This window comes from Pseudorasbora parva, chromosome 2, assembly GCF_024679245.1.
Source record: "Pseudorasbora parva isolate DD20220531a chromosome 2, ASM2467924v1, whole genome shotgun sequence".
Taxonomy (NCBI): domain Eukaryota; kingdom Metazoa; phylum Chordata; class Actinopteri; order Cypriniformes; family Gobionidae; genus Pseudorasbora; species Pseudorasbora parva.
Genome location: NC_090173.1, coordinates 14,285,030 through 14,311,550, shown reverse-complemented (window position 1 = coordinate 14,311,550; position 26,521 = coordinate 14,285,030). Strand labels below are relative to the sequence as shown.

At 39.6% G+C, this 26,521-nt stretch overlaps 1 protein-coding gene across 1 annotated transcript in view; it reads left to right on the top strand.

Annotated features, from left to right (window-relative positions):
• kcnt2b (potassium sodium-activated channel subfamily T member 2b) overlaps window positions 1–26,521 on the top strand; it is a 112,533-nt gene that overhangs the window by 36,126 nt on the left and 49,886 nt on the right. The window contains exons 2-12 of the mRNA XM_067426941.1: window positions 3,966–4,045; window positions 4,329–4,428; window positions 5,620–5,673; window positions 9,346–9,394; window positions 9,840–9,899; window positions 14,315–14,389; window positions 16,626–16,709; window positions 17,019–17,113; window positions 19,968–20,148; window positions 24,880–25,044; window positions 25,282–25,418. Of these exons, the coding sequence (XP_067283042.1) occupies window positions 3,966–4,045; window positions 4,329–4,428; window positions 5,620–5,673; window positions 9,346–9,394; window positions 9,840–9,899; window positions 14,315–14,389; window positions 16,626–16,709; window positions 17,019–17,113; window positions 19,968–20,148; window positions 24,880–25,044; window positions 25,282–25,418 (1,080 nt within the window). The remainder of the gene's footprint in view (window positions 1–3,965; window positions 4,046–4,328; window positions 4,429–5,619; window positions 5,674–9,345; window positions 9,395–9,839; window positions 9,900–14,314; window positions 14,390–16,625; window positions 16,710–17,018; window positions 17,114–19,967; window positions 20,149–24,879; window positions 25,045–25,281; window positions 25,419–26,521) is intronic.

Genomic DNA, 26,521 nt, shown 5'->3' with positions numbered 1-26,521 from the left:
AAACCTTTATCTAAACTTCTCTACTTAACCACCGGACTCACACATCCGTCATGTTTGTAGTTTTAGGTTTGTAGTTCTAATTAAATCCTCATCCAACTCGCAATATTAGCCGTTAACAGTGTGCATCGATCCAGACTTTGAATTCTGACTGGAAATAGACCATCCAGGCATCTTTGGAATACTCTTTCAGCATACTACGATGTGGGACATACTACTTCTATTTTCGAGTACTATTTAGTATGGATAGTATGCAAATTGGGACGCAGGGTAGGTTCCTGGATTGGCCATGTGATTCCCTTCCCATCATGTGATCATGTCATGTGCTTCCCTAGTCTATATAATATAATAGTATTCGAAAATAAGAATTAGTATGTCCGAAATTGTAGTAGGTTGAAAAGAGTATTCCGAAGATACCCGGATGGTTTACTATTTCCGGTCAGAATTCGATGTGCGGATCGACGCACACTCTCACAGTTGATATTTCCCACAACCCATTGCGTGTTTGACATGATTTTGATTAGAACTACAAACGCGGATAAAAAAAGTGTTAAAAAACTACAAACATGACGGATGTGCAAGTCCGTTGGTTAAGTTGAGAGTTTTAATAAAGGGGTTTGAGTGATCATTTTTCAGTATTTAGCCTGACAAAAATATATTCATTCAGTGTTGTCCTGAATGAATTATATTTCACCTTCAGCAGCATTGTGAACTTTTGTAATGACACGTTTGGCCATTAACTTTCAAATGCATCTTTTTATTTAAAGGGGGGGGGGGGGAATGCTGTTTCATGCATACTGAGCTTTTTACACTGTTAAAGACTTGGATTCCCATCCTAAACATAGACAAAGTTTCAAAAACTAATGTTGGACGTTTGATGGAGTATTTCTGTGTCAAAAATACTCCTTCCGGTTTCTCACAAGTTTCGGAGAGTTTTTTTCGAGTATGGGTCGGCTTGACGTTAATAGAGCGGAAGGTCTTTGTATGGGCCGTACGGGCTCTTCTCCCGGTAGGGTGCGCGTGCGCGCCCCTGACTAATGCGAGAGAGGAAATGCACGCCCATAAACACTCTGCGCCACGCTCCACTTTATTCCTATGGGGGACCTCAAGCAACTCAAACGCTTCAGCACAGCATTCTGGGAAGGCAGCGCTGCATTTGAACCGATTTGAACGCAGAAATGACGGGAAGCTTCCCAACATCACTTCAGTCGCGTCGCAAAAGTGGATCCCCACAGTCACTGCTGTCAGGACTTCACCAAATCATACCAAAGACGTGTGTTTTTGACGGAGCGGTCCCAGCGATAAAGGTTCGGTCCTGCTTTGGAAGCAGCCGGTGAGTAAAACTGCTTCAAATGTCTGTGCTGTTGGCTATCGTCGCGTGAGTAAACATCAGTAAACGACACGATCGCGTGCTTCGTCATTCAAATGCGCTAACGGTTACTCCATTGTTGTTCTATGTATAACGTTACACTAGTCTGACGTGCAAAACCGTTTTGCTTGCTACTGCTAAGGTTTAGTCGCATACAATAGTCCATAAACCGAATCATGTCCTCATAAACTGCGAGTAAACACACACAAATGTTGACAGGCCACTAAATACAGTACATACCACAGAGACGGACGTCCTGCTGTTGCTGCTTCTCCTGTTCAATTTATTTCAGCCTCCGAATCTGATTCTGGATCGATAGCCATGGGTTTCTTCACGGTTGAGGACGTCATCGCTTTGTGCGCACTCGTCATTTTTTAGCTCTGCCCACTCGATATGCCTCCAGGCGCTCGGTTTTTTCCAGAAAGACTCGGTACAGCCCATATTTCTTTTATAAATATAATAAAACTAAAGACTTTTCGGAGATATGAAGGATGCAATACTACTCTATAAGTACTCAAGATTGACATGAGTGTTTCACCCCCCCTTTAAACTGCAAACACATGAGGAGAGTCTCTGCATTAAAGACCCACACATGGGAGATCAACGTGCGGCTACATTTCTCTCCGATGCAGTAGGAAATTAAACAGAATCTGGAGGATTTGGAATGTGATAATAATTGACGGCATTTTAAACTGTGATGAGATGCATGTAACTAAGCAACAGAGTTAAATATGACCAAGTAGAATGTCCAAAATGTGCATACTCTTCTTCTACACACTTGCAAGTAAATACTTTTTGTTCACAAAAAGAGTACATACTTTTAGGACGTAGTATAAGTATTGGCAAATTGGGATGCAGGAATGTTCTAATAGAGGGTATGCACATCGGCCAGAGTGACTGAGGTTATGCCCACTGAGTGAGACAGCATCGGAGAAAAAGAGTTGCCAAAAGATCCGGTGCGTATCTGTATTGAGGCTTGTCAAAACTTCCGTTTCCAACGTGTTTTCGCTTCGGTGAGTAATTCAGTTTGTTGATTTCTTGAACGCAATGGCCAATCACAGGCGTTGAAGTTAGCATCGACTCACTGCTCGAGTTTTTGTCCAGTTCTGTCCTCGCGCAAATCTTCTTTGACAAAGTGTAGACATTATGTTAATAAGAGATTAATTGTGTCGTCAGCTTCACTTAATAATATAACAGAACTTTGTGAGATCGCATTCATTGAATGAGTGACATCTTTTAGTGATTTTAAAGGGAGCGCTCTGTCTAGGTGATATATATATATATATATATATATATATATATATATATATATATATATATATATATATATATATATATATATATATATAAAATAATAATAATAATAGGCCTATAATATATTAAAACGTGTGTTTTCTTGACAAGCAGCCACATTCACGCTCCAATACATAGGCCCATCCGCATATAAATGCAAGATATACTCTCGAAATTGTGATGACTGACAGTGATAAATATTTATCGAAATCAGGCTCATATAAATGTCAGGAAAACACGTCCGGAATCCCTGACAGTTTTCAGGAGACAGCTAAAAACTCATCTCTTCCATCAGCACTTAACTGCATCCTGCTGGAAAAAAAGACAAATCAAGTTTTTCTATCTATTCTTTTATCTGTGCTCTCACTATTCCTTAATCCCTCCCTAATTCTAACATGTATGAACGATGGCTGAAGCTTTGTATTGCTTGCACTTCCCGTTTGAATTCCATCTTTTAGATGAATCACTTGCTACATTCCTCAATTGAAAGTCGCTTTGGATAAAAGCATCTGCTAAATGAATAAATGCAAATGCTCTGAACAGATTTGGACAGCTTTACAGTTTAAACAACAAACATTTTTGCTGAGGAGTCCATCTAAGTGCTTTACCAAACACAAGAGCTTACCGTTTCTGCTTTTAAACCATCTAGTGCCAATTTGTGCAAGGAAACGCATTTCAATTCTTGTTTCGAAATGATTGCCTGTGGTTATTGGCATCTGGCTGAACATGAGCTGGAATATTACTCTACAGTCAGTTCTGTGAAAAGTCACCATTTATGTAGCTTTTTTTTTTACAAAATAGATAGTTTCAAAGCAGCTTTACAGTGATAAAGAAAATGAATGGAAGGGAGATAGTTTTGGCTGTGCATCAGCTCTAGAAAATAGTTATTGTCCAGCTCTAAGTTTTTGATTGATTTATGTTGTCAAAAAAATTGCTATTTACTTTGGGGCCACTTATATGACACCATTTTCAGCAAAAATAGAAAACTCTTAATGCGTTCCAGAGTTATGGCTTCTCCTGTTGCGTTCGCCCTCGCTGTGGAAGTCATTTATAACTCTGGATTAAGTCAGCGTGGATAGCGAGGTCAGCCACAGCCACCTTACGCACAAAAGGCAACATCATTTCCTTCTAAAGCTATTAGAGTTTAATATAGCAAAAGCACTTTCTAGCTCTCAACTGATTGCTTTTTATTATGACCGCAATGGCAATATGTCTAACTTTCTTGCCTCCTCTCTCATACATGTCATCATTACCTGTCCTCCCCCCTTCCTCTTCATCTCCAACCAAACATCATCATTCCTTTTAGAGTGCAGGTAGAGTTCTATGTGAATGAAAACACTTTCAAGGAACGTCTGAAGCTGTTCTTCATCAAAAACCAAAGATCCAGTGAGTTCTCGGCCAGACCGAGGGGTGGCTCTAATTGTTTCTTTTCTTGTCCTGTGAGGTGGTAGTTTGTTTTTTGCTTTCACGTGGAGTGCTGTTGACCCCTGTGAGTGGCTCTGTGGAGCTGGTGCTGGGTAATTGGTTGGTCTTGTATTTGTTTCTGGCCGTTTGATGTGCTGTCCTCTAGCTGTCGTGTCCTGTCCGTGAGTACTCGGCTTCGTGTGTCTGTTGTTTGTGAAGCTGTTTGTAATGTTGATTGGTGACGGCCTCACGCTCTTCTGTGCAGGTTTGAGAGTGCGACTCTTCAACTTCTTCCTGAAGGTTGTGAGCTGCCTGCTCTACATCGTGCGAGTCCTGCTGGATGACCCGCGGGAGGAGAGAGACTGGTGAGACACAGACGGATGGGACTGAGGAAATTTTATTTGACGTGAAAGATGTTTCAGTTGCTAGACGGCAAAGTTAATCAGCCTTTTAAGATATATTGTTTAAGCCAAATTCTAAAGGTGCCTCATATTAACAAAATTCCACTTACATTTCATGAGCAAAAAATGTAGTAGTGATGCCGGCAACCGGAAATATTAGACAGAGAAACAGCAAAAACACATTTACTAAATGTAACCCCTTCTGTTCGGACCGGGACTCGAACCCCGGTCCGCCGGCATGTGAGTCACACGCTCTAACAAGGAGGCTAAAGGCTGCAACCTCTAGCGTAAGTCGCTAGAGCTTCTCTTGAGGTCAGAGGAGTGAGGTTTACTCTCACAGCAACTTCTACTAGCTGGCCTCCGTTACACTCACCCCCCTAAAACTCACTCCCATCCGGGTCACGGCACCAATGTAACCCCTTCTGTTCGGACCGGGACTCGAACCCGGGTCCGCCGGCATGAGAGTCGGACGCTCTAACAAGGAGGCTAAAGGCTGCAACCTCTAGCGTCAGTCGTTACATAAAAATGTCATTAACCCGGAACTGGGTTGACAATATTGATTTCTCATTTTAATCCATCGTCATTTGGATGAACCATAATCGCTTGAGGTCAGTGACTAGCTGTACTGTTTCTTTTGCTAGTAGGTGTTCCTTTTCAACTGTAGCTGTATCCGTCGAATAGCTATCTGCATTTGTATTGGTAGTCGCGGCATTACATCACTTCTCATTTGCATAAAGTTCAACTTTGCACATCGCCAGAAGAGGTTGTCACTCAGGGCACTGGAAATCACCAACTCTCACTGAAAGAGTGATGAAGAAAGACAGGCATAGACAGAGAAACGGGTCAGAATCTGTTGAGTTTCTGAGTGCGAATGATAATAAACAACACAACTTTTTCTGCCAAAGTGCATAGCGAGAAACTTACGCCAAAGAGATGCAAGTGATCAACAGGAAAGGAGAAGGATGGTCAAAAGTGTAATTCTATTTTCAGTTCAGAGTTGAGTTCATGTGGTGTTGGAGAGAGAGTGTGGGTGGACAGAGGGAAAGTGAGATCTGGAGAAGACTGAAGTGCTTTTGGATAGTCCATGCTTAAAAGGGAAGCAGTTGCATCTCTTATCTCTGTGCGTGTGTGTGTGTGTGTTTGCTTCCCCTGCAGTCCTGGCTGTCTCAGACAGAATGCCTCTGCCCACAACAGAAGCCATTTCGACTGGTAAGTAGCCAGGCTCTTGACTCTGGCATGAGAAATGAACATGATCATGGTCAGAGGGCCGAAACACACGCAGACATACGGACATTTTAATAGAGAAAATCAATACAAATCTAATGAATGTAAATCTTCATTTTTGAATTAATTTATTCAGGTGCAAATAGCTTTGCAGCTCATCTCATTTGATATGTCATATTAAGCTTAATATACCCTTGTGAAAAAGAAGTGTGCTTTGAAGTGTTAATTATAATATTTCCACATCCAAAATAAAAGTTTGTGTTTACATAAAATATGTGTGAATATCATCAAAAAGTTGATTTTTTTCACTAATTCCATTCAAAAAGTGTAAGTATATTATATTATTTCATTACACACAGACTGACATATTTCAAATGTTTATTTCTTTTAATTTTGATGATTATAAAACCTAAATTTAGTAAATTAGAACATTTTGAAAAGGTTCAATATTGAAGAAACCTGGTGCGACACTCTAATCAGCAAATTAACTCAAAACACCTGCAAAGGCCTTTAAATATAGCCTAGTAATCTAGACGCACTCTAGCGGCAGCAAATCTAATCTGCCGCAATTGTCGTCTAGCAACTCTCAATACACTTCTGAGCTGTATTCGCCTAACTCTGGTCACATCGTCGATGTGCGGGGCTTAACATAATGACGGCCGTGTTGCGCTTGCGTGCTTCTAGTAAACACAGAAGCTGGCGAACGGCGGTCTTTCGAATCAGCTTTGACCGCGACTCTGGAAGACTTGGAGTTAAGCTTTTCTCTGAGAAAAGAACAAAGAACGGCACTGAAGTCATTCTTAAGAAAGGAAGATGTGTTTGGAGTTTTGCCGACCGGATACGGCAAAAGTTTCATCTGTCAACGAGCACCGTTTCACCTTCATTGCTCTGGTTGGTTGTAGCGCTATCCAATTGTGTGCAGAGGGAGTTAAAGGAAATAAAAAAGGCAACTGTTTATCCCGTCCCTCAGATTGAGTCCTGTCAATGGTGAGTTTCCAGACAAAACATCTTGATGTGTGTCTGGCTTGTCAGGCTACTTTAAATAGTCTCTCAGTCTAGTTCTTCAGGCTACACTATCATGGGGAAGGTCATTGCAAAAGAGGCTGGCTGTTCACAGAGCTCAGTGTCTAAGCACATTAAAGGGGTACTTCAGCGCTGGGAAGATGAATTTGTATTTAAACTGGGTCATTAATGTAGTAGAAATGTGAAATATTTGTTTCATTTAGTGCTTTCTAGACTAAGAAAAGACAGAAAATGTATTTTGTCTCATGGGGATGAAAGACAAAAATTCCCAGAATGCTTCGCTGCCCTATGAAGCCACTCCCAAAGCCACCACTACTGCATTACTGGATCACTGATCACTTTCACACCGTGAGTGCGTTCATTTTCATAAAATCAGTTCAGTTAGAGAACAGACACTACAATTAAAAACTGAATGTGTCTGTTCAATATGTGATTTAGCTGCTGAAGTGTCAGCACAAACACAGCAGGAGTCAAATTACATACATTCGTGTTGAGCTAAAGAGCTGAGGTAAAAGCGTCCACACCCGAGGCATACATTCACAACGCGTGTTCAGTCTGGGACGTTTTCAGTTTATGCCTTTGGAAGCTTAACTTTCATAGGAATTTGAGAAGTTGAACTTTGCTCCGTCCGCCGCACTGTTTACATGAATGCCCGCAGCTGCCCTAGCTGAGTGCTGTGGTGGTGGTGGTGGGGTGGGGGGGATCATTTGAATATACTCCAGGGTTTCTACTGATACAAAGCCATATGCTGATTGCTGAAGTAACCCTTTAATAAAGAGGAGAAGGAGAAAAAAAGTGTAACAGCAATAGGGATAACTGCACCCTGGAGAAGATTGTGAAACAAAACCCATTCAAAAAATGTGTTCACAAAGAGTAGACTGCAGCTGGAGTCAGTGCTTTAAGAACCACTACGCACAGACAAATTTGCGTATTTTCCTTAGTTGTCAATTATTATTATCAAAATGAAAAGAAATAAACATTTGAAATATATCAGTCTGTGTATAATGAATGAATATAACATACACGTTTCACTTTTTGAATGTAATTAGTGAAATAAATCAACTTTTGATGATATTCTAATTATATGACCAGCACCTGTATACAGTGTTTATATTATATATATATATATATATATATATATATATATATATATATATACACAAGCTTCAATAGACATTAAAGTAAAGTATATTTTAGTTTAGCATGCGTATTACATTAAGACAAAATTACATATAAAGATGTCCTATTACCACTCTAAATGCCCTACAACTGCATTTAATATAAATTGAAACTATAATTCAAAGCCCTGACTCTTGCTTATGGATCTTCCACAAGCGCAGCACCCACATACTTCGACTCACTCCTACGCGTCTACACACCCACCAGAAGCCTTCGCTCAGCTAATGAGCGAAGGCTTGTGGTACCATCACAGAGAGGCATGAAATCCCTCTCTCGAACTTTTTCTTTCATTGTTCCGGGTTGGTGGAACGATCTTCCGTCCTCCATACGCACAACAGAATCACTCACTTCGTTCAAAAGACAGGTAAAAACTCATCTCTTCCATGAGCACTTAATCTTACATAAAAAATAAAATAAAATAAAAAATAAAAAAATATATATTTCCCCCTTTATTCCTCCTTTCTTCTTTCCTTTTCTGGTCTTTGCTACTCTGAGCAGTGTACAAATCTTAGTATTTAGGGCACTTTTTGTGTTTCGTTGCCTCTTCTTGACGGATCGCTTCCTGTTCTCCTGAGTTGTAAGTCGCTTTGGATAAAAGCGTCTGCTAAATGCATAAATGTAAATGTAAATGTAATACATTTTCATTTCATATTAAATAACATGCAGTTGAGCGTCTAAAAATATTCAGGTCACACTTAAGTATATTATTTTAAAGTATAATATTTCCATAATAAGGACATTTCTAAAGGCATGCACAGTTTTAACAAGAGTAAACCTGCTGTGACACCAAACCTCTTCATTCATGAAACACAAGCAGAATGGTTTTAGCCGACTCCAACACGTGGTTGTTTCCTATTTCTGTGATGTTGTGCTGGGTAGCCTCGCCCACATTCAGATCTGATTGGTCTAAAATCCCACACTTCACAATTGAACTGTTTATTAAACGTCCAACTTGTTCTGATGGGCTGTGATTCAAATGATTTTTTTTTTTTTCTTTTGCTGGAAATGTATTTTGCTGTGTACAGTTAGGCTGTTTTGTCTCATGCCAGCAGTAGAATTGATTTATTGACTTCAGGACACCGCATAAGGAGTCTCTGTGACCTGTTTACCAAGGCGCTCCAGTTTTTTCCATTTATTAAGTATCAAAAATTCTGGCGGCAGTATGTAAGCGTTTAATGGTGTGTGTCTGACACGATGCCACTGTGCTCATTACTTTAATGCAGAATACTCACCACGAAGCTATGATTTCTTAATTCTTAACAAAAATATTAATTTGAATCTGTTTATTGCTCAGACACTGTAAATGAATTGGTTTCTGGAATTGGTGTGTTTGTTTGACATGTGGAGAAAAAGGGGTTCAATTATAGGCCCTCTTCTTGATCCGAGTGTCTCTAATTTGTAATTTCCTTTCATTCTTTACCTCATTTTGTCATAATAATGGCTTCCTGTCATCAGGTCCCTCATTATTTGGGTGAACAGGCCTCTGCCACTCTGGGCTCTTCAGGTCAGAACAAATTCATTAACGCACACACATACACAGATGTCTCTTCTAGAGGCAATTTCATGCTTTGTGTGATTTTTTTAAAATATATATATATATATATATATATATATATATATATATATATATATATATATATATATTCAGGCACTCATGATAGTATTTAATATTAAAACAATAGATGCACACGCATCACTGAAGATGTTACCAAATATGTAAATACAAGTTGCAAAAATAAATAGTAAATCAATGCATGGTCCATACAAAACCCTGTGGTTGAAAGACACACACACAGACACGTTTTCCATTGTTGTGTTGCCCACAGCTTCGTCATTTATTCTCAGACAGTGTGAAACTCACTGCTCCTGCTGTTTCTTCCTACACAGCCTCTGCTTCTCTCTCATCCAGCTCTTTTTGTCTCTGTTTGTCTATTTTCTTCTCTCTCCAGGTGCTTGTTGCATTCATCAGTTTTTCAGAGACAATGCTGCTGGTGTACCTCAGCTACAAGGTGAGTCAAACAACCCATGTGCTTGTGGTTTTATCTCTAGTACACTATGAGGCCTTCAAAGAGACCTGTGATACCTGGAGAGAAGTACTGTATCTGTCAGAGTTCCATTCATCACAACGCCAGCTGCATTTTAGCTTTGAAGAACCCTGCTTGATACAACTCTGATTTAGGTAGAAAACATGTATGCATTTTGACAACCATCAAAAGGAGAAATGGGCTTGTTTTAGTTCCAGAGGCAACGGTGGCAAGGAACCCAAACTCCATCAGGGGACAGAATGGAGAAAAAAACCTTAAGAGAAACCAGGCTCAGTCAGGGTGAGACTTCAGGGCTGCACTGGTCGTGTGTAGGCGCAGGTCTGGCTGACTACACTAGACACTAAGGCCATGTCCACACTAATACGTTTTCATTTGAAAATGTATATTTTTCTCTCCGTTTTGGCCTTCCATCCACACTGAGACAGCATTTTAAGTCACTGAAAACGTATCGTTTTGAAAACGCTCTCCAAAGCGGATACATTTGAAAACGGCGTTTTCGCGTAGTAGTGTGGACTGTGAAAACGGAGGCTTTTTAATACGATGACGCATTTAGCCATGTGATGCAGTCATATGACCAATTCAGCCAAGATAGTAAATGACATTGTACAGCAGTTGTTTTGTATGCTTTCTGTTTTGACAGCCTTGTTAAATATTAATGTCATTTTGTACATACTGTTAAAAAACTCAGTGCCTTTTCTCGACATTGCCGCAAAATTTCAAAGAGTAAATAAACGAGTAGCGGAAATGTCGCAAGTCAAAGCCTCTTGGATTTGCTCATGTGCAGTACGGGGATGTAATCGCTTTTAGACGTTTCAGTGTAGATTAAATTTTTTGGGAAAACGATTGAAATTGATAGTGTGGACGCAGAGCGTTTTTAGACGAAAACTCCGTTTTTAAATTTATCCGGATTAGTGTAGATGTAGCCTAACATTAGCGTAGATGCCATTCTCTTTATGATGTAACGAGTACATCAGGTGTTATGGGATATGTTCCCGGTTCCGGCTGACCTAGTTATGCGGCCTAACAATCATTTAACTGATTTGAATAATAGAAATTGATAATGCTCAATTGCCATGATGCTGTGTATGCCATAGTAAAGAAATGCATTTTTAGTCTAGATTTAAACTGACAGAGTGTGTCTGCTTCCCGAACAATGCTAGGAAGACTGTTCCAGAGTTTAGGTGCTGAGCAGGAAAAGGATCGACCGCCTGCAGTTGATTTAGATATTCTAGGTATTATCAACTGGCCAGAGTTTTGAGACCGCAATAGACGTGATGGAGTATAATGTGTTAAGAGCTCCCTTAAGTACTGGGGAGCTAAACCATTTAGTGCTTTGTAAGTAATTAGCAAGATTTTAAAATGTATGCAATGTTTAAAATCAGAACCAGTGTAGTATTGACAGAACTGGGCTAATATGATTGTACTTCCTGGTTCTAGTAAGAACTCGAGCTGCTGCGTTTTAGACCAGTTTGGAGTTTGTTTATTAAGCAAGCAGGGCAACCACCCAGTAGAGCATTACAATAATCTAGCCATGAGCTCATGAATATACTAACTGTTCAGAATTTTGCTTTGAAAGCATATGCCGTAATTTTGATATATATTTGTAAGATGGAATAATGCAGTTTTACAGATAGAAATTAAACCAGCACTTGGCTACTTTTGCTCTCGGGGTCCCCCTACAGTTTGGAAAAAATAATGTCCTTAACTACTGTCGTAAGATCTGTCATCCTACAACAGGGGGTGCCATCGCACGTGCATTTGTTGACATGACAGCCCTGATAGCCCTGAACTAGTGATGCGTGGGTCCGTATGTCTATTTAATGGTCGCAGGTGTGGGGCGGGTTGTAAAAATATATACAGTGGTGCGGGCCAAATAACTTCATAAAAGCGTCCCGCGGGTCGGTGCAGCACTAACAGTTCCCCTGAACACTGCAAGAGGAGTTCACATGCAGGTGTTCTTCTGGCGTCGCGTGTGAAATGTCTTCATCCCAGGTAACGTTACAGTCAGTGGCATGTTTCAGCATGTCATATGATTATAATTTCATGGGTTTTATTTTTTTCAAACGCCAAATAATCACGATGCTCACGTTTACAAGCCAGCGTCATTATAGTAGTCTATTGGTTACCGTTTTACAGAATCTATATGATACTTCAGTTCAATGTTTGAGTGGTAGGTTATCACCATGACAGCATCGGTCGGGCACGCCTCCTTCAGCTCACGCCAACGAGCAAATGCTGGTCCAATGTTGATCCTCGTCCTGCCTTTAATCCCATCACTTTTTCATTTCCTCTTATTGCTTTCCTCCAACAAAACCTTTTCTTTCTTATTTGTCTGTGCTGCTTCGGACATGACTATATTATCCGACGAACAAAGTTGGGCTCGCACGTCCGAATGTAAGGAAGTGTGGGTGTTGGTGGAAGTGACGTATATGCCGTAAAGCAGTCGAATTTTGTAGTTCTTTTTGTTCTCGGGTTACTACCCGAAACCCGAAGTTTAAAAGTACGATTGAAAACGAAACAGACCCCATCAGGCTATGGCAGACGTGTCATTCAACCTATTGTAAGTCGATGTATCACAAGAGTCTTAAAAATATATTATGAAGGTTGAAAAGTTACCTAGTGCTGAATTAAGCTTTCCCACTTTTTGAGAAGGCCTTTTTTCTAGTTTGTTCCTATGGTTTCTGATTTGAATTACGCACCTATTCCATGTTCTGTTGATTAGTTCTGAGTATTTAACCCTTCATATTTCACAGTTCTGTGTTCTGCGTTTTTTGTGGTTTTTTTTTTTTTACAAAGAATAATAAACATTTTTATAACAAAATGGCTAATTAGGTCCTTGCTAAATGTTAATTAATTCTATTTAATAGCTAGAATTTTATGCATCCTAAATACAATTAAAAATGTTGCATGTCTTTTACATACAAAATTGCAGCTTGACTGGAAATGGCACACAACAATATTCTGTTGTGATATTTATCTTGCACGTTGTAATACATAACTGATAATTAATATGTTTGATTTGCTCAGTCCAAAGAAAAAGTAGCTCACTGCACAAACCAACAACTCTCAATGATACAAACTAACTGTTTGCTCGGCCGTAGACTAAACAAATTGTGAGCATTGATAATAATAATAATAATAATAATAATAATAATTTGTTACATTTATATCATGCTTTTTCTAGGTCCTCAAAGTGCTTAACATGGAGGGGGGGGGGGTCTCCTCAACCACCCATATTGTCGGTGATTGACTAACCATGGCAGCCATATTGTGCCAGAATGCCCACCACACACCAGCTGATTGGTAAAGAGGAGACAGAGTGATGGAGCAAATCAGGAAAGAGGGATGATTAGGAGGCCATCATGGACAGAGGCCAATGGGCAAATTTGGCCAGAACATCCTGGGATTTTTAATGACCACAGAAAGTCAGGAGCTCGGTTTAACGTCTTATCCGAAGGGCCGATCATTATTGCTATTGTGGTATATCTAATGCTATTAGAAAATCCGTTTAGACTGTGTAACCTCTTGTAATTAATGTTCATGAGCAGAGCTGATATGTTTAATATTGTGTCCCAATGACTATTTAGATTGTTCCTTCACCCTGAATATATTAGATCTGCAGTCCTCAGAGTGTATTTGAGAAGGTCAGACAAAATGAGATGGAGAAAAAGATCTCCAAATAGAAAAAAAATCTTTCTGGACTATCAATCTAAAACCTGGCACCTGGTACAGTGTGGTTCCTAGATGTTCTTAGCTGGTATTTATGGTCATTAGTTACTCCGAACTGGCTTATGTCGGTCGATCTAGTTAGGGCTGGCAGACCATCTTAGTCAAGAAACAAGCAAGCTACAGCATTTCAAAAACAAGCTTAACCACCTTAAACTGATTTGACCAGTTTTCTCAAACAGTGATAGAGAGTGACTGAAAGAGGAAGAGTTTGCCGGGGCAATCAGTTGTTTGCGTTGAGCTGTTTTCAAGGGACTAAGTGGTGAGAGAACGCACGAGGCATGTTTGTCCTTCAGACACCGATAGTGAAGGGATCTCTTAGAGGCTCTTACACCTTGTTTGATCCCCATGCGATGAGTACAACCTGCATCAACACATCTCTCTCATTTTTTGTATCTCCTTTGATTTATTTCAAAACCTACAAGTTTTTTCGCCCATGCAGGTCCCACATGGGTGAGACCTAAACATATATCCAGCTTGTAAACTGCTTCCAATATATGAAACATATTTCCGAGTGGGCGAAAAGAGTGACCTTTAACCCTGCTGTTTTTCAGTGGTTCAAACCCAATCTAAGCACAGTTTTATCTTTTAATCCAAGAGGTCACACAAACACTAGTTGTACTTGACCCTGACACAAGTATCCTTATTTCCAGGGCAACGTTTGGGAGCAAGTATTGCGCATTCCATTCATTCTGGAGATGATCAGCGCCGTTCCTTTTGTGATCACTGTGAGTAAAAATGTGCCAATGGGATTGTAATGGACATGGATTATCTGTTGTTGTTGTTATTATTATTATTATTGTTTTTTACATTTAAAATTATTTTATTTTGTTTCTGTAATTTTTATTATTAGTAGTAGTAGTAGTTGAAAATTGTGAATAAAAAAAGGAAATGTAATAATTTACAAATCTTATAAACTTTTATTTACAATAGAATATAGATAACATTTCAAATGCTCAAAGTGAGACATTTTGAAATGTCATGCCAAATATTGTCTTTCATGAGAGCTACACATTCCTAAAAAGTTATAGTAAGGTAGCAATAAGAGGCCGGAACAGTTAAATGTACATATAAGGAACAGCTGGAGGACCAATTTGCAACATATTAGGTCAATTGATAACATGATTGGTTTGGGAATCGGGATTGGGAAAAAGAGCCTCTCAGAGTGGCAGTGTCTCTCAGAAGTCAAGATGGGCAGAGGATCACCAATTCCCCCAATGCTGCAGTGAAAAATAGTGGCGCAATATAAGAAAGGAGTTTCTCAGAGAAAAATTGCAAAGAGTTTGAAGTTACCATCATCTACAGTGCATAATATCAGCCAAAGATTCAGAGAATCTGGAACTGTCTCTGTGGGCAAGGGTCAAGGCCAGAAAACCATACTAGATGCCCGTGATCTTCGGGCCCTTAGACGACACTGCATCACATACAGAAATGCTCCTGTAATGGAAATAGCAACATGGGCTCAGGAATACTAACAAAAAACATAGTCGGTGAACCCAATCCAACGTCCCATTTGCCATTGGTCAAAAAGGCAAACTCTTTAGGTCAAAAAAGAAGCCAAATCTAAACATGATCCAGAGGCGCAGACGTTTTCTCTGGGCCAAGGCTCATTTAAAATGGACCGTGGCAAAGTGGAAAACTGTTCTGTGGTCAGGCGAATCAAAATTTGAAGTTCTTTTTGGAAAACTGAGACGCAATATCATCCGGACTAAAGTGGACAAGGACAACCCAAGTTGTTATCAGCGCTCAGTTCAGTAGCCTGCATCTCTGATGGTATGGGGTTGCATGAGTGTGTGTGGCATGGGGAGCTTACACATCTGGAAAGGCACCATCAATGCTGAAAGGTATATGCAAGTTCTAGAACAACATATGCTCCCATCCAGATGTCGTCTCTTTCAGGGAAGACCTTGCATTTTACAGCATGACAATGTCAGACCACATACTGCATCAATTACAACATCATGGCTGCGTAGATGAAGGAACAGGGTACTGAAATGGCCAGCCTGCAGTCCAGATCTTTCTCCCATAGAAAACATTTGGCACATCATAAAGAGGAAGATGCGACAAAGAAGACCTAAGACAGCTTAGCAACTAGAAGCCTGTATTAGACAACGTTCATATTCCTAAACTTGAACAAATTGTCTCCTCAGTCCCCAGACGTTTGCAGACTGTTATAAAAAAAAGAGGGGATGCCACACAGTGGTAAACATTGCCTTGTCACAACTTTTTTTATATGTGTTGATGGCATGAAATAGAAAATCAACTTATTTTCCCCTTAAAATTATAAATTTTCTTAGTTTAAACATTTGATACGTCCTCTATGTTGTAATGTGAATAAAATATTAAAATTTGAAACTTCCACATCATTGCATTCTGTTTTATTCACAATTTGTACAGTGTACCAACTTTTTTGGAATCGGGTTTGTAGTAGTAGTATTTTACTAACAATTAAACAATATTTTGCTTCTGACATTTTTATTATCATTATTTAGTATGACTACAAGTCAGTATAGACCTACATTTTAGCATTTTTAACATTATTTTCGTAACTGTGATTATGATTGAAAAATCGTAATAATTGAATACAAATTATGATAGAATAATCCAGGCTGAATCAGTGAGGAAGTGAGTTGTGCGATTCAGTTTATGATTCAGATTGAGGACTCCTGTTTGAATAATCTGATTGGGCTAAATCAACAGAACCAATCTCATGAAAGTGCATATCTATAGCAGGAATTGTATTTATCATGCAATGTATAAGCAGCAATTAGCTTTTGCCTGCCTATGATACACACTATTTTCTTTGTCTTTTTTTTCTTCTTTTTTTGCCATGGAGCTAAAAAATCATCAGTGGCGCAGTGCTTCTGAATAGCAGTGCTAGAAAATCTGTATTGTGTGTTATAACTGTATCACAAAACTCTTTGAATTTAAGTAAATTAAGTCTTTTTTTCCCTTTCAAAACAGGTGATTTTGCCCTCCCTCAGAAACTTGTTCATTCCTGTTTTCCTGAACTGCTGGCTGGCCAAACACGCTCTTGAGAATATGATTGTAAGAAATGAAGCCTATCTTCTGTCCTTTCTTCCAGTGAAATTGTGTCTGTGTGAATCCACTTTCATCACAAAGCTCTTATTTTCTTCTTCATCTCTATCTTACTTCCTTACTTTTCTGATTGCATCTGTCCTCTGCTGTTGAAAGCTTGCTTGTTATCAAATTTGCCAGACCTCTTGATGAATGTTTTTTTTAATATATATATCATAAGTTCAAGCACGATTGCACTATATGGTATTAAACGTCTCACTGTCTCTCATCTCTGCCTTCTTTTATCTCTGTTTCTGTCCTCCTTCATGTTGTTTTCAGAACGACCTGCACAGGGCGATTCAACGCACACACTCGGCCATGTTCAACCAGGTGCTCATCCTCATCAGCACCCTACTCTGCCTCATCTTCACCTGGTGAGAGAAAAACGCAAACAGGGTCTGAAATTGTTCATTTATTTCTAAGATAATTTTTTTAAATTTACAATAAATCAGTGGGAGAGCAGAACACTAAATTGAGCTTTTGATACAAGAAAAGCATCAGTGGACTATAAAATGTAGAATAAGGCCATTTTACAATGCAGAATGGGATCTGTGAAGATGGTGCGGTTGTGTGGCTGGTCAGGATTTGACAGGATGATGTTTCCAAAGAGCTGATTAATTAAACACCATGTTGTGTGTGTGTGTGTTCTCTTGTTCTGTGAGGGAAGTAACAGGGAGGTGCTGAATGTACAGGGTGACGGTGCATTTGTAAATCCGAACGGAGAGAATTGAATGACCTTTTCACCACTGTGACAGCTGCGTGTTGACTGAGCAAACACACACACACACACACACACACACACACACACACACACACACACACACACACACACACACACACACACACACACACACACACACACACACACACACACACACACACACACACACACACACACCAGAGGTACTGAAAGATAACCCACACACAGGCACACAAACAGGGCTTACATCATGTCGTCTTACATGTGGCTCACCACACCGTTTTGGCTCGTGTTTATCACAGTTTGCTCCAAAACATAAATCCTCTGGCTTTCCATACACATGCAAATGCCTGCAAACCTGTCCACCTGAAAAGCCTTTCATAGAATTTTTTTTTCAGAGATTCACCGGTGTATATATATATATATATATATATATATATATATGTATATATTAGGAGTGTCCCCGATTAAGGAATTTCACATTCGAATCAGAATTGTCGAATCTCTCTATGGTCGACTGATAGTCGAATCATCTATGTGTGTGTGAATGGGTTAGGAGGGGCATGACACCAGTCAGCAGGATGGTAAAACTACTTTTTATTTTCCTTTACACACTGCGCACAGCAACAACTTTTAATAAAGTGACCAAAACTGCCTGCCAACTGACAGACGAACTGACAATGGCTTTCTTATTGAGGTTTAAATAAAACGTAATGTGGGGGATGAACATTCGTAAACAGTTTTCTCATAACATGTTAAAGCCGTGATCGAAATACAGAACATCACACAAATATAAAATAACATTTTGATAAATAAACCTAAAAAAATACCTGCCTAGAGAGGAAAAGAACACAATGGGCCCTATCTTGCACCCAGCGCAATTGACTTTGTACACCGACGCATGTGTCATTCCTATTTTGCACCCGCGCAAAGCGCGCTTTTCCCTCCACAGAAGCACGTCGCTAAACTAGTGAATGAACTTGCGCTCCCTGGGCGGTTCAGCGCAAAAAAGGAGGCGTGTTCCGGTGCAAACAATCCCTGGTGCTATTTTGCTGTTCCATTAAACAGTTGCGCCACTGACCAGAAAAAACCTGGTCTAAAGTCAGTGGCGTGTTGCGCGTTGTTCATTATGCTATTTTAAGGGCGCATGCTTGACCATAATGTATAGCGTGCACAACGCGCATACACTTTGCTCATGAAATCTACACAGATGCAACAGTTATTTTTGCAAATCCTAAATTGTTACACTAAAAAAATATTAACACATGAGATGACGGAAATCATTGTGGTGTGCGACGAAGATGTGAAAAAATAGGCATAAATCTAGCTTACAAATTATTCAATTGTAGTAATTAAGGATCAGACCGGTTTGACCAATAGTGGCAAGACATATATGTATATAAGGACATCTGACAAATTGGTTTGTCCGTCAAGATCCAGGAAAAAAAATCGACTGAAAAACTGTTTAACCGACGACTGTTTAACCGACGCTATTTTGGGTGGGTTTCTCCCATCCCCATACAACACAACTTCTCTGTCTTTCACTGTTCTTACAAGAACATCAGTCTCCTCGGCTGTGAACCGCTCCTGGCGTGCGCCTGGTAAATACATTGGTTTATTCCCGTTACACCCAAACCACACCTATGAATAATGAAGCTACTTCAGACCAACCCATTTTAGATTTGTGCCGGGCGCAAGAGCCATTTATCCCGCCGCGAAAATAGCAACAGCGCCGAGACCCGCCCACAAAAGTTACTTGCGCTTCGCGCTTTGACACTTGCGTTTCAGATCGTTAAAATAGAGCCCTTTGAGTGTGTTTACATGCACGTTCTTAAGCCAATAGTGCCTAAAGGTGGTCACACACCAAAAACGAAACTCAGCGCCGCGTCTCGGGTATCTCACACCGCCACCAGATGCGCACATTATAGCAAATGCAAGCTCAATTTTGAATCGACTTCTGACAGAGGAGCTGCACAATGGGTTTATCTTGTAGGACAGGGTGAAATTAGTATGTACATATACGTCTTTAAAATATTGAGCACCCCCATATTGCCAAAATGTTTGGCGAACACCCGCGAAGATTTGACCGTGAGATCAGTGGTCGAATCCGGCTCCACATATCGATGCATCGAATCTTCAACTATTCTTGGTCACCCCTAATGTATGTATGTATATTATAATAGATTTTATTTATAATGCACTTTTCATTCCGAAGAATCTCAAAGTGCAACAAAGGAAAAAAAAAGAAGAAAAAAAAGAATAACAAGTAAAAATATAGAATACTACAAACAATCAACCAACACAGAAAACTGAACAGAAACAGAGCTGATGGTGAACAGAAAACAGATATATTACTTATTAACTACTGATTACTTATATATATATATATATATTATTAAAATAACATTATAGAGGTTTGGAACAGCATGAGAGTAAGTAAAGAATGGTAGACTTTTAATGTTGGGGTGAACTATGTCTTTAAATTCATATTAGATCGGTTCTTACACCATTTTCTCTTTCTTTTCCAGTATTTGTGGGATTCAGCACTTGGAACGAGCAGGGAACAACCTGACGCTCTTTGACTCTCTGTATTTCTGTGTCGTCACCTTCTCTACGGTGGGCTTTGGTGATGTCACACCCCAGATCTGGCCCTCTCAGCTTCTGGTGGTCATCATGATCTGTGTGGCTCTTATAGTTCTACCAATACAGGTAAATAAATACACGATCTGACTGTATATCGCTCCATCATGAAACCCTAGCAGGCTGGCCAGTTACATGAAATCTTCTAGCCATCACATCATTACCACACGTCACAAAGCTGATTTGCTGCTGCTCCTGCAGCCAACGAGATTGCTTTCTCAACATTTAAAAAGGTCTGGTTAAGTGTTTGCTGTAAGCTAGTCCTGCAGCATGCTATCAGAGTTCCTCTGACACCCTCCACCTCCTCCAGCTATACCTGTCTAAATCTGGCATTGGATTTATGTATGTCTGTTCATTCAGCAGCATGTCTTACAAAACAGAAAACAGCACTATTGCTTAAGTGATAAAAATAAATATTAAAAGCTAATAAAGAGGCATTTTTGCACCCAGCACCCATATCTCAAATTGTGGTGGCTTTTATTAATTTGGGTAATTTTTTTTTTTTTTTTTTTGCCCCAAGCCCCTTATTTTTACATTGTCACATGTTTATTGATTGGTCAAAAAGCTGTAGCTTATATGATCTATAAATCATGGCAACATAATTTTTTCCCCAAAACTTTAACTTAACCATTTCATAATTTAAATAGTTAAATCATTTAACCATTAGCGCTTAATTGTTTTAGGCTTCAACTAGAAACGATTTTATAAAAATGACTTGAAATTACTTATTTGTTCAATATGGTTATACTTAAAAATTTAAGGGAGCAAATTAAGTTAAATGAGGTAGATATTTGTTACAGTTTTGACATTTTATAAATTGCAGATATTCAAAAAGATTAATAAAAGATTTCAGAGGATTAAACTTAACAATCATAGTAGCCGTACTAATAGTAATAGTTAACTTATGTTTACATTTTCCACTTGATATTCACATCAAGCTTTCGACAAATTCTTATAAGGAGCTTTTAGTGAATTAGAGTGAATTTTAATCAAATTTTGTGAGATGGTGTGGAACTTTACAGTGATTCTAGTGAATGAAAGGGATTATTTCATCTTGACTTCGCTCAGTTTCCCTTAACAGTAGTTCTGCATTGTAGCTTGTAGGCCAGCCGAATTTAGCCCCGCCCACAACATTTGTGGTCGGGAAGTTCGGTCTGGACTTGATCTCTTGTGGAGAAACTATACCCGAACAGGAGCTGTTCGGACCAATCAAATTGTCAGGGCAGGCTTTTTATATACGATGATGGACAGATTAACAGTAACGTAAGCGTTCATGGTCACAATAGAGCTCTTGGGTTGAATTCGTTCTAATCCTAAATGGAGAACTTGTTCGTATATGCATTACCTTTACTATCTCACTCAAAACTGATGATCGTGTTGGTAAGTACTCCGTGTACCCTTAAATTCTTTTACAACACCGGCAAAGATCGTTTACACTGCGTTCACACCAAACGCGAATTGAGCGTCAAAATCGCGTCTACCGCGTTTAGTTTGACGCATGAACATTTTGAATCCATTCGCACGTCCGCAGCTAATTGGACGCACGTAGAAATCGAGCATTTAAAGCGAAATAGACGCACGTCAAATATATTAAGCATTAACAGCCACGCATGTGGTTCAGCCAACGCACTTCCTGGATTATCTTCACTGCATGTATATTTAAATAAAATATAAAGTTATGAAACTTCACTTTGCCTTCAGTCAAAATGATTTGGTAGGCAACAACAGATTAATTGGACCAAAGATTGCCCATTAGATGTACACAAGACAAAGTATATGTCATGTTTAACCTCTAAATAGACATCCGAGCCAGCGGCAAACGGCAGAAGGACTGGCCGAGGAAAGGCTGCTCTCACTGGTGTTAAAGAGCGCTGAGCGCCCGGAGATCCCCTGGATCTCACAACTCCAAAAACGCAAGAGTATTCTTTTTAAATAGGCACTGTCTTTATAAGTAAACCACATATTTTAGCTTTAAACAATTATATTATCAACTGAAAAGCATTAAAACTACATTCAGTGACAAAATATCAGTATTTTTTGAATGCACAAAAAGCACCACTCGCGCATATCGCACAAGACGCTCAATTTGCTTCAAATTCGCGTTATTCGCGCGAACTGGACCCGTGAATGAGGCGGAATCGCGTCGCGCGAAACGCGTCTATCTCGCCGCAGGACCTTCAGACGCGGGTCAACGCGTCTTTCCATTGACTTAACATGGAGATCATTCGCCCCAGATGGTGTAAACGTACCTTTAGACTCATCTTCCTCTTTTACTTCTTCCAGCGTGCATGCAGTTGAGTTCTGTTGACTACCATGTGTCGGTCCGTTGCTCTGATTGGTTGTAGTTCTATCCAATTGAGGTCTTTCCTGGTTCGGTTGAGACACGCCCCATAATCACAGCAGTTTCGGACTCATATTCTGACTAGAATTAAGTATGACCACGTCAGGCTATCTGCATTGGTCTTTCACATAACCAATATGATTTCGAAAAGGTTTTCCGCTTTCAACTGTCAGACATTTTATGCAAATATTGTGCGTCTGTGAGGACAAAAGCACTGAGCTGAATCACTTTTGTGTTATAAAGGCCCCTTGAGACGCTCCACGGCTGGTGATTTTCACAGTCTGACACACACAAGCTCGTCCATGTACACAGTGCTTTTAATGAAACGCATTTTATATCCCATTTCAGCGTATACCTTGTATTGCTGACACACACTCACCCAAACAAGTTTCACACACACTCGCTCACTCACGAGCACAAGCCTCCCATGGGGCTGAGGAGAGAATGAAATGAGAGTGGGCTTGTCTTTCATGTGTGATGTGAGGGCTTCCCTGCCAGCTTCCTCTTTGGGGAGGCTGCTATGTTTCCGTCACACAGGAAATGGCAGTGGCTCCAGCGAGGCCCTCCTACTCTTTTCATCTACAAAAAACCAGCTGACATTTACTGCTGCCCCCCACATACAGCTGGCGCACGAGCGTTACGCCTGAGCCTGTGTTTGTTTCTGGCCTGACAGGGGAAATCTCCCGGTATGGCTCACGGCCCGCAGAGAGCCATCCTACAGCACAGACTGACAGCAGCCGCCGTATCCCATCGCTCCCTGTGCACACATCTCAATGAGTTTGTTTTTTTCTTCGTAGCTTTTGTGTTGCAATTAAACAGTGCTAAATCTCAATTCCCAAATACCCTTTGCCTGAAAGCCATTAAATAGCAGACAGTACCCACGACTACCAATAAAACACCTCGAATCTTTGCTGAGAATCCCTTTATGTACTCAATACCGGGTGCAAAGCACTTCTGTCAGATATTTACGCTTGCTATTAAAAATGCGTCTGAGCTCTTTTATACAGGAACATATAAAAGATCCTCACTGCCAATATCACCCACACAAACCACAACATAAGCCATCTCTTTGCGGAAAGATGATCCACAATCATGATCAAAAACAGAAACGGTTTCTACGCAAACAGTCCACAGCAATATTCAAGACTAGTCAACTCAAAACTACGCGTTTAATCCTTAAACACATTTGTGTGTAACTGTGTGAGGGTATTTTTTTTTTCTGAACAACATCATAAATGATTCATAGTTGAATCTTTGATGACTAAATAAGTGTAATTCACCTTTGATCCTCAAGGTGTCAGTGTCTGATACACAATGATGAAGTGACGTTTCACTCACAGTCACCGCAGGCAGAAAACAAAAGAATAGGAAGAATCATCAGCAAAACTTGAAATGGCTCAGAGATTTACTGCAGAGCAAGAACTGAACACAATCAGATATTACTGTCACTGATGGCGGATCTGCTGAAGAAGCTGTTAGAGATCAAAATATTGATTTTGAAGATGTTGAAAATGATAGTTTTGAGAATATGTTTGAGATGGTGAATATGAGGCAGATGCTGAATGTACTGAAATGAGCTCTGATGAGGACAGTGATGATGGTGGAAAACATCTGCTCAAACTGAACCCTTACAAGCTCCACAAGGAAACAAAATGTGCTTCATATTATTCTTCTGTAATTTATACTCTAATATCAGGAGAGTTTTATATTATCACGACAGGTAGAGATCCATCCATGTTAGATATTGATCCGGGTCGCTAAAGACCCAAATATGTAATAATGACTGGCGAAACATTCATGCATTCAAGGGTTAAAACATGAGTACAATCCACATCAAACCCATCTTTTGTCTTTCCTCAATATACCTCATTATATGAATCAGAATGTATTCAGAATTAGTTTGCCTGCTGAACTTAAAGGATTTGTTCACTTTAAAATGAAAATTGCCCCATGATTTATTCAATCTCAAGACATCCTAAGTATATGACTTCATTCTTTCTGATGAACAAAGTTATAAATGTCAAGATGTTTCCAAACTTTAATGGGAGTCCAGAATTTGAAGCCCAAAAAAGTGCATCCATCTATTATAAAAGTAATCCACATGGCTTAAGGTGGTTAATAAAGGCCTTATAAAAGGCAAAGCGAGTAATTTCGTATTCAACTTATACGAAAATGTAACTGCTGCACCATATGATGCAGGACATACAGTAATGTAAGCATTTTGAACTGCAAGAGGCGTTACACTTTCTTTGAAAAGTTGAATATGAAAGGCGTTCACTGCCATTACAAAGCTTGGAAACATCCGGATATTATAACTCTGATTTTGTACATTACAAAAAATTAAGTCATATACACCTAGGATGTCTTGATGGTTATCTCAGGCTCTGATAACCCGATGTGTAGTCTGATGTAGTCTAAACTCGTCTTAATGATGCCTCGTTCACTGTGGTTTCCCCTAGTTTGAGCAGTTGGCTTTCTTGTGGATGGAGCGACAGAAGTCCGGAGGGAACTACAGCCGCTATCGCGCCCAGACCGAGAAACATGTGGTGTTGTGTGTCAGCTGTCTCAAGATAGACCTACTCATGGACTTTCTCAACGAGTTCTTCGCACACCCCAGACTGCAGGTGAGTGTGCGTGTGCGTATGTTCTCATGTAAATGTGTGTACGTTCATGTTAATTTGAGCTCAGACAGCCTGCTGTGCGCTGTTAATCCTCTTCAGGAGCGCTGGAAGCGGAGGTTCTTGTATTAGGATTAACTGAACATCAATTTAATTTAACCTATTTGTGTTTGATACGGGCTGCATTGGCTTGTAGTGTCTCTCTGACCCCGTTTCCCACTAACTTGCGCTCATCATGTCCAGGATTACTATGTGGTCATCTTATGTCCTGCTGAAATGGACGTCCAGGTGCGGAGAGTACTCCATATCCCGCTGTGGGCCCAGAGGGTCATATACCTGCAGGGATCTGCTCTCAAAGACCAGGACCTAATGAGGGCAAAGTAAGCCTGCTGCACGTGAAGAAGTAGATACAGATAATGTCATATGTATTTAGAATTGTCTGTGTGTGTGTATGTGTGTGTGTGTGTGTGTGTGTGTGTACTTGTTTATACTACATTATGGGGAGCAAATGTTCCCACAATGTAATACAAACCTGAGATCACCTACATTGTTTAAAATCCATTATGCCTATGGAAAGTCCCCACAATTCACAAAAACCTGTGTGTGTGTGTGTGTGTGTTTGTGTGTGTCTTTTGATATATATATATTTATACAACAACATAATCTGGGGGCCATGAAAATCTTTTTTTTTTATGCTGGCGGGGAAGAGTTAAATGCATAATTAGACTGTAACAAGGACACCTTAAAATAGCGTAACCCATTATATTTTAGTTTAGCATAAATGCTTGTCAGTATACATTTGCCTGTAAAAATAAGACAATAGAAGTAATTATGATATTACATATAAAGATGTTCATAAATCCTACTTAAGTGGGTCAAACAACACACTTAAGTTCAGCTAATTGCATTTAACATAAGTGTACGTATTCTTTTGTAGTATATTATTTCCATAATCAGTACTTTTTTAAGTATGCTAAAGCATACTTTTTTCTCACAAGGGACTTCACCAACTGTGCTTTAAGTCTTTATAAATATTCCATTTCATTAGCTTGTAATCAATACATTTGACTCATTTTCTTACTCCCAGAGTCACTGCCATGTTGACTGGAGGCTTTAAAAGCAGTGTTAGCTTATATTAATGATAATGCACTTGAGTAAAAAAAACAAAACATGTATTACTAAATATTTCTAACACTGTTTGTTTGTGGTGTTTAGTACTAATCATGAAAATATATCTCATATATCACATTTTCATTGCTAAAATGGTCAAAAATGTCCCTTTCTTTATGTTTCAGTTAGTCTCAAGTAGCAAGCTAACATCTTAGCTTAGCATGTCAGCTCTAACTAGTTAAGTAAAGCTTTTTTGATAAACTAGAACTCACATTTCCCATTAATTTTTGGAACGAGAGACAAGTTGAAGTTATTTTTGTGGTGATCAGTAGAAACCCACAGATGTCAGATGAAAATATTTTTTTCTTCTGTT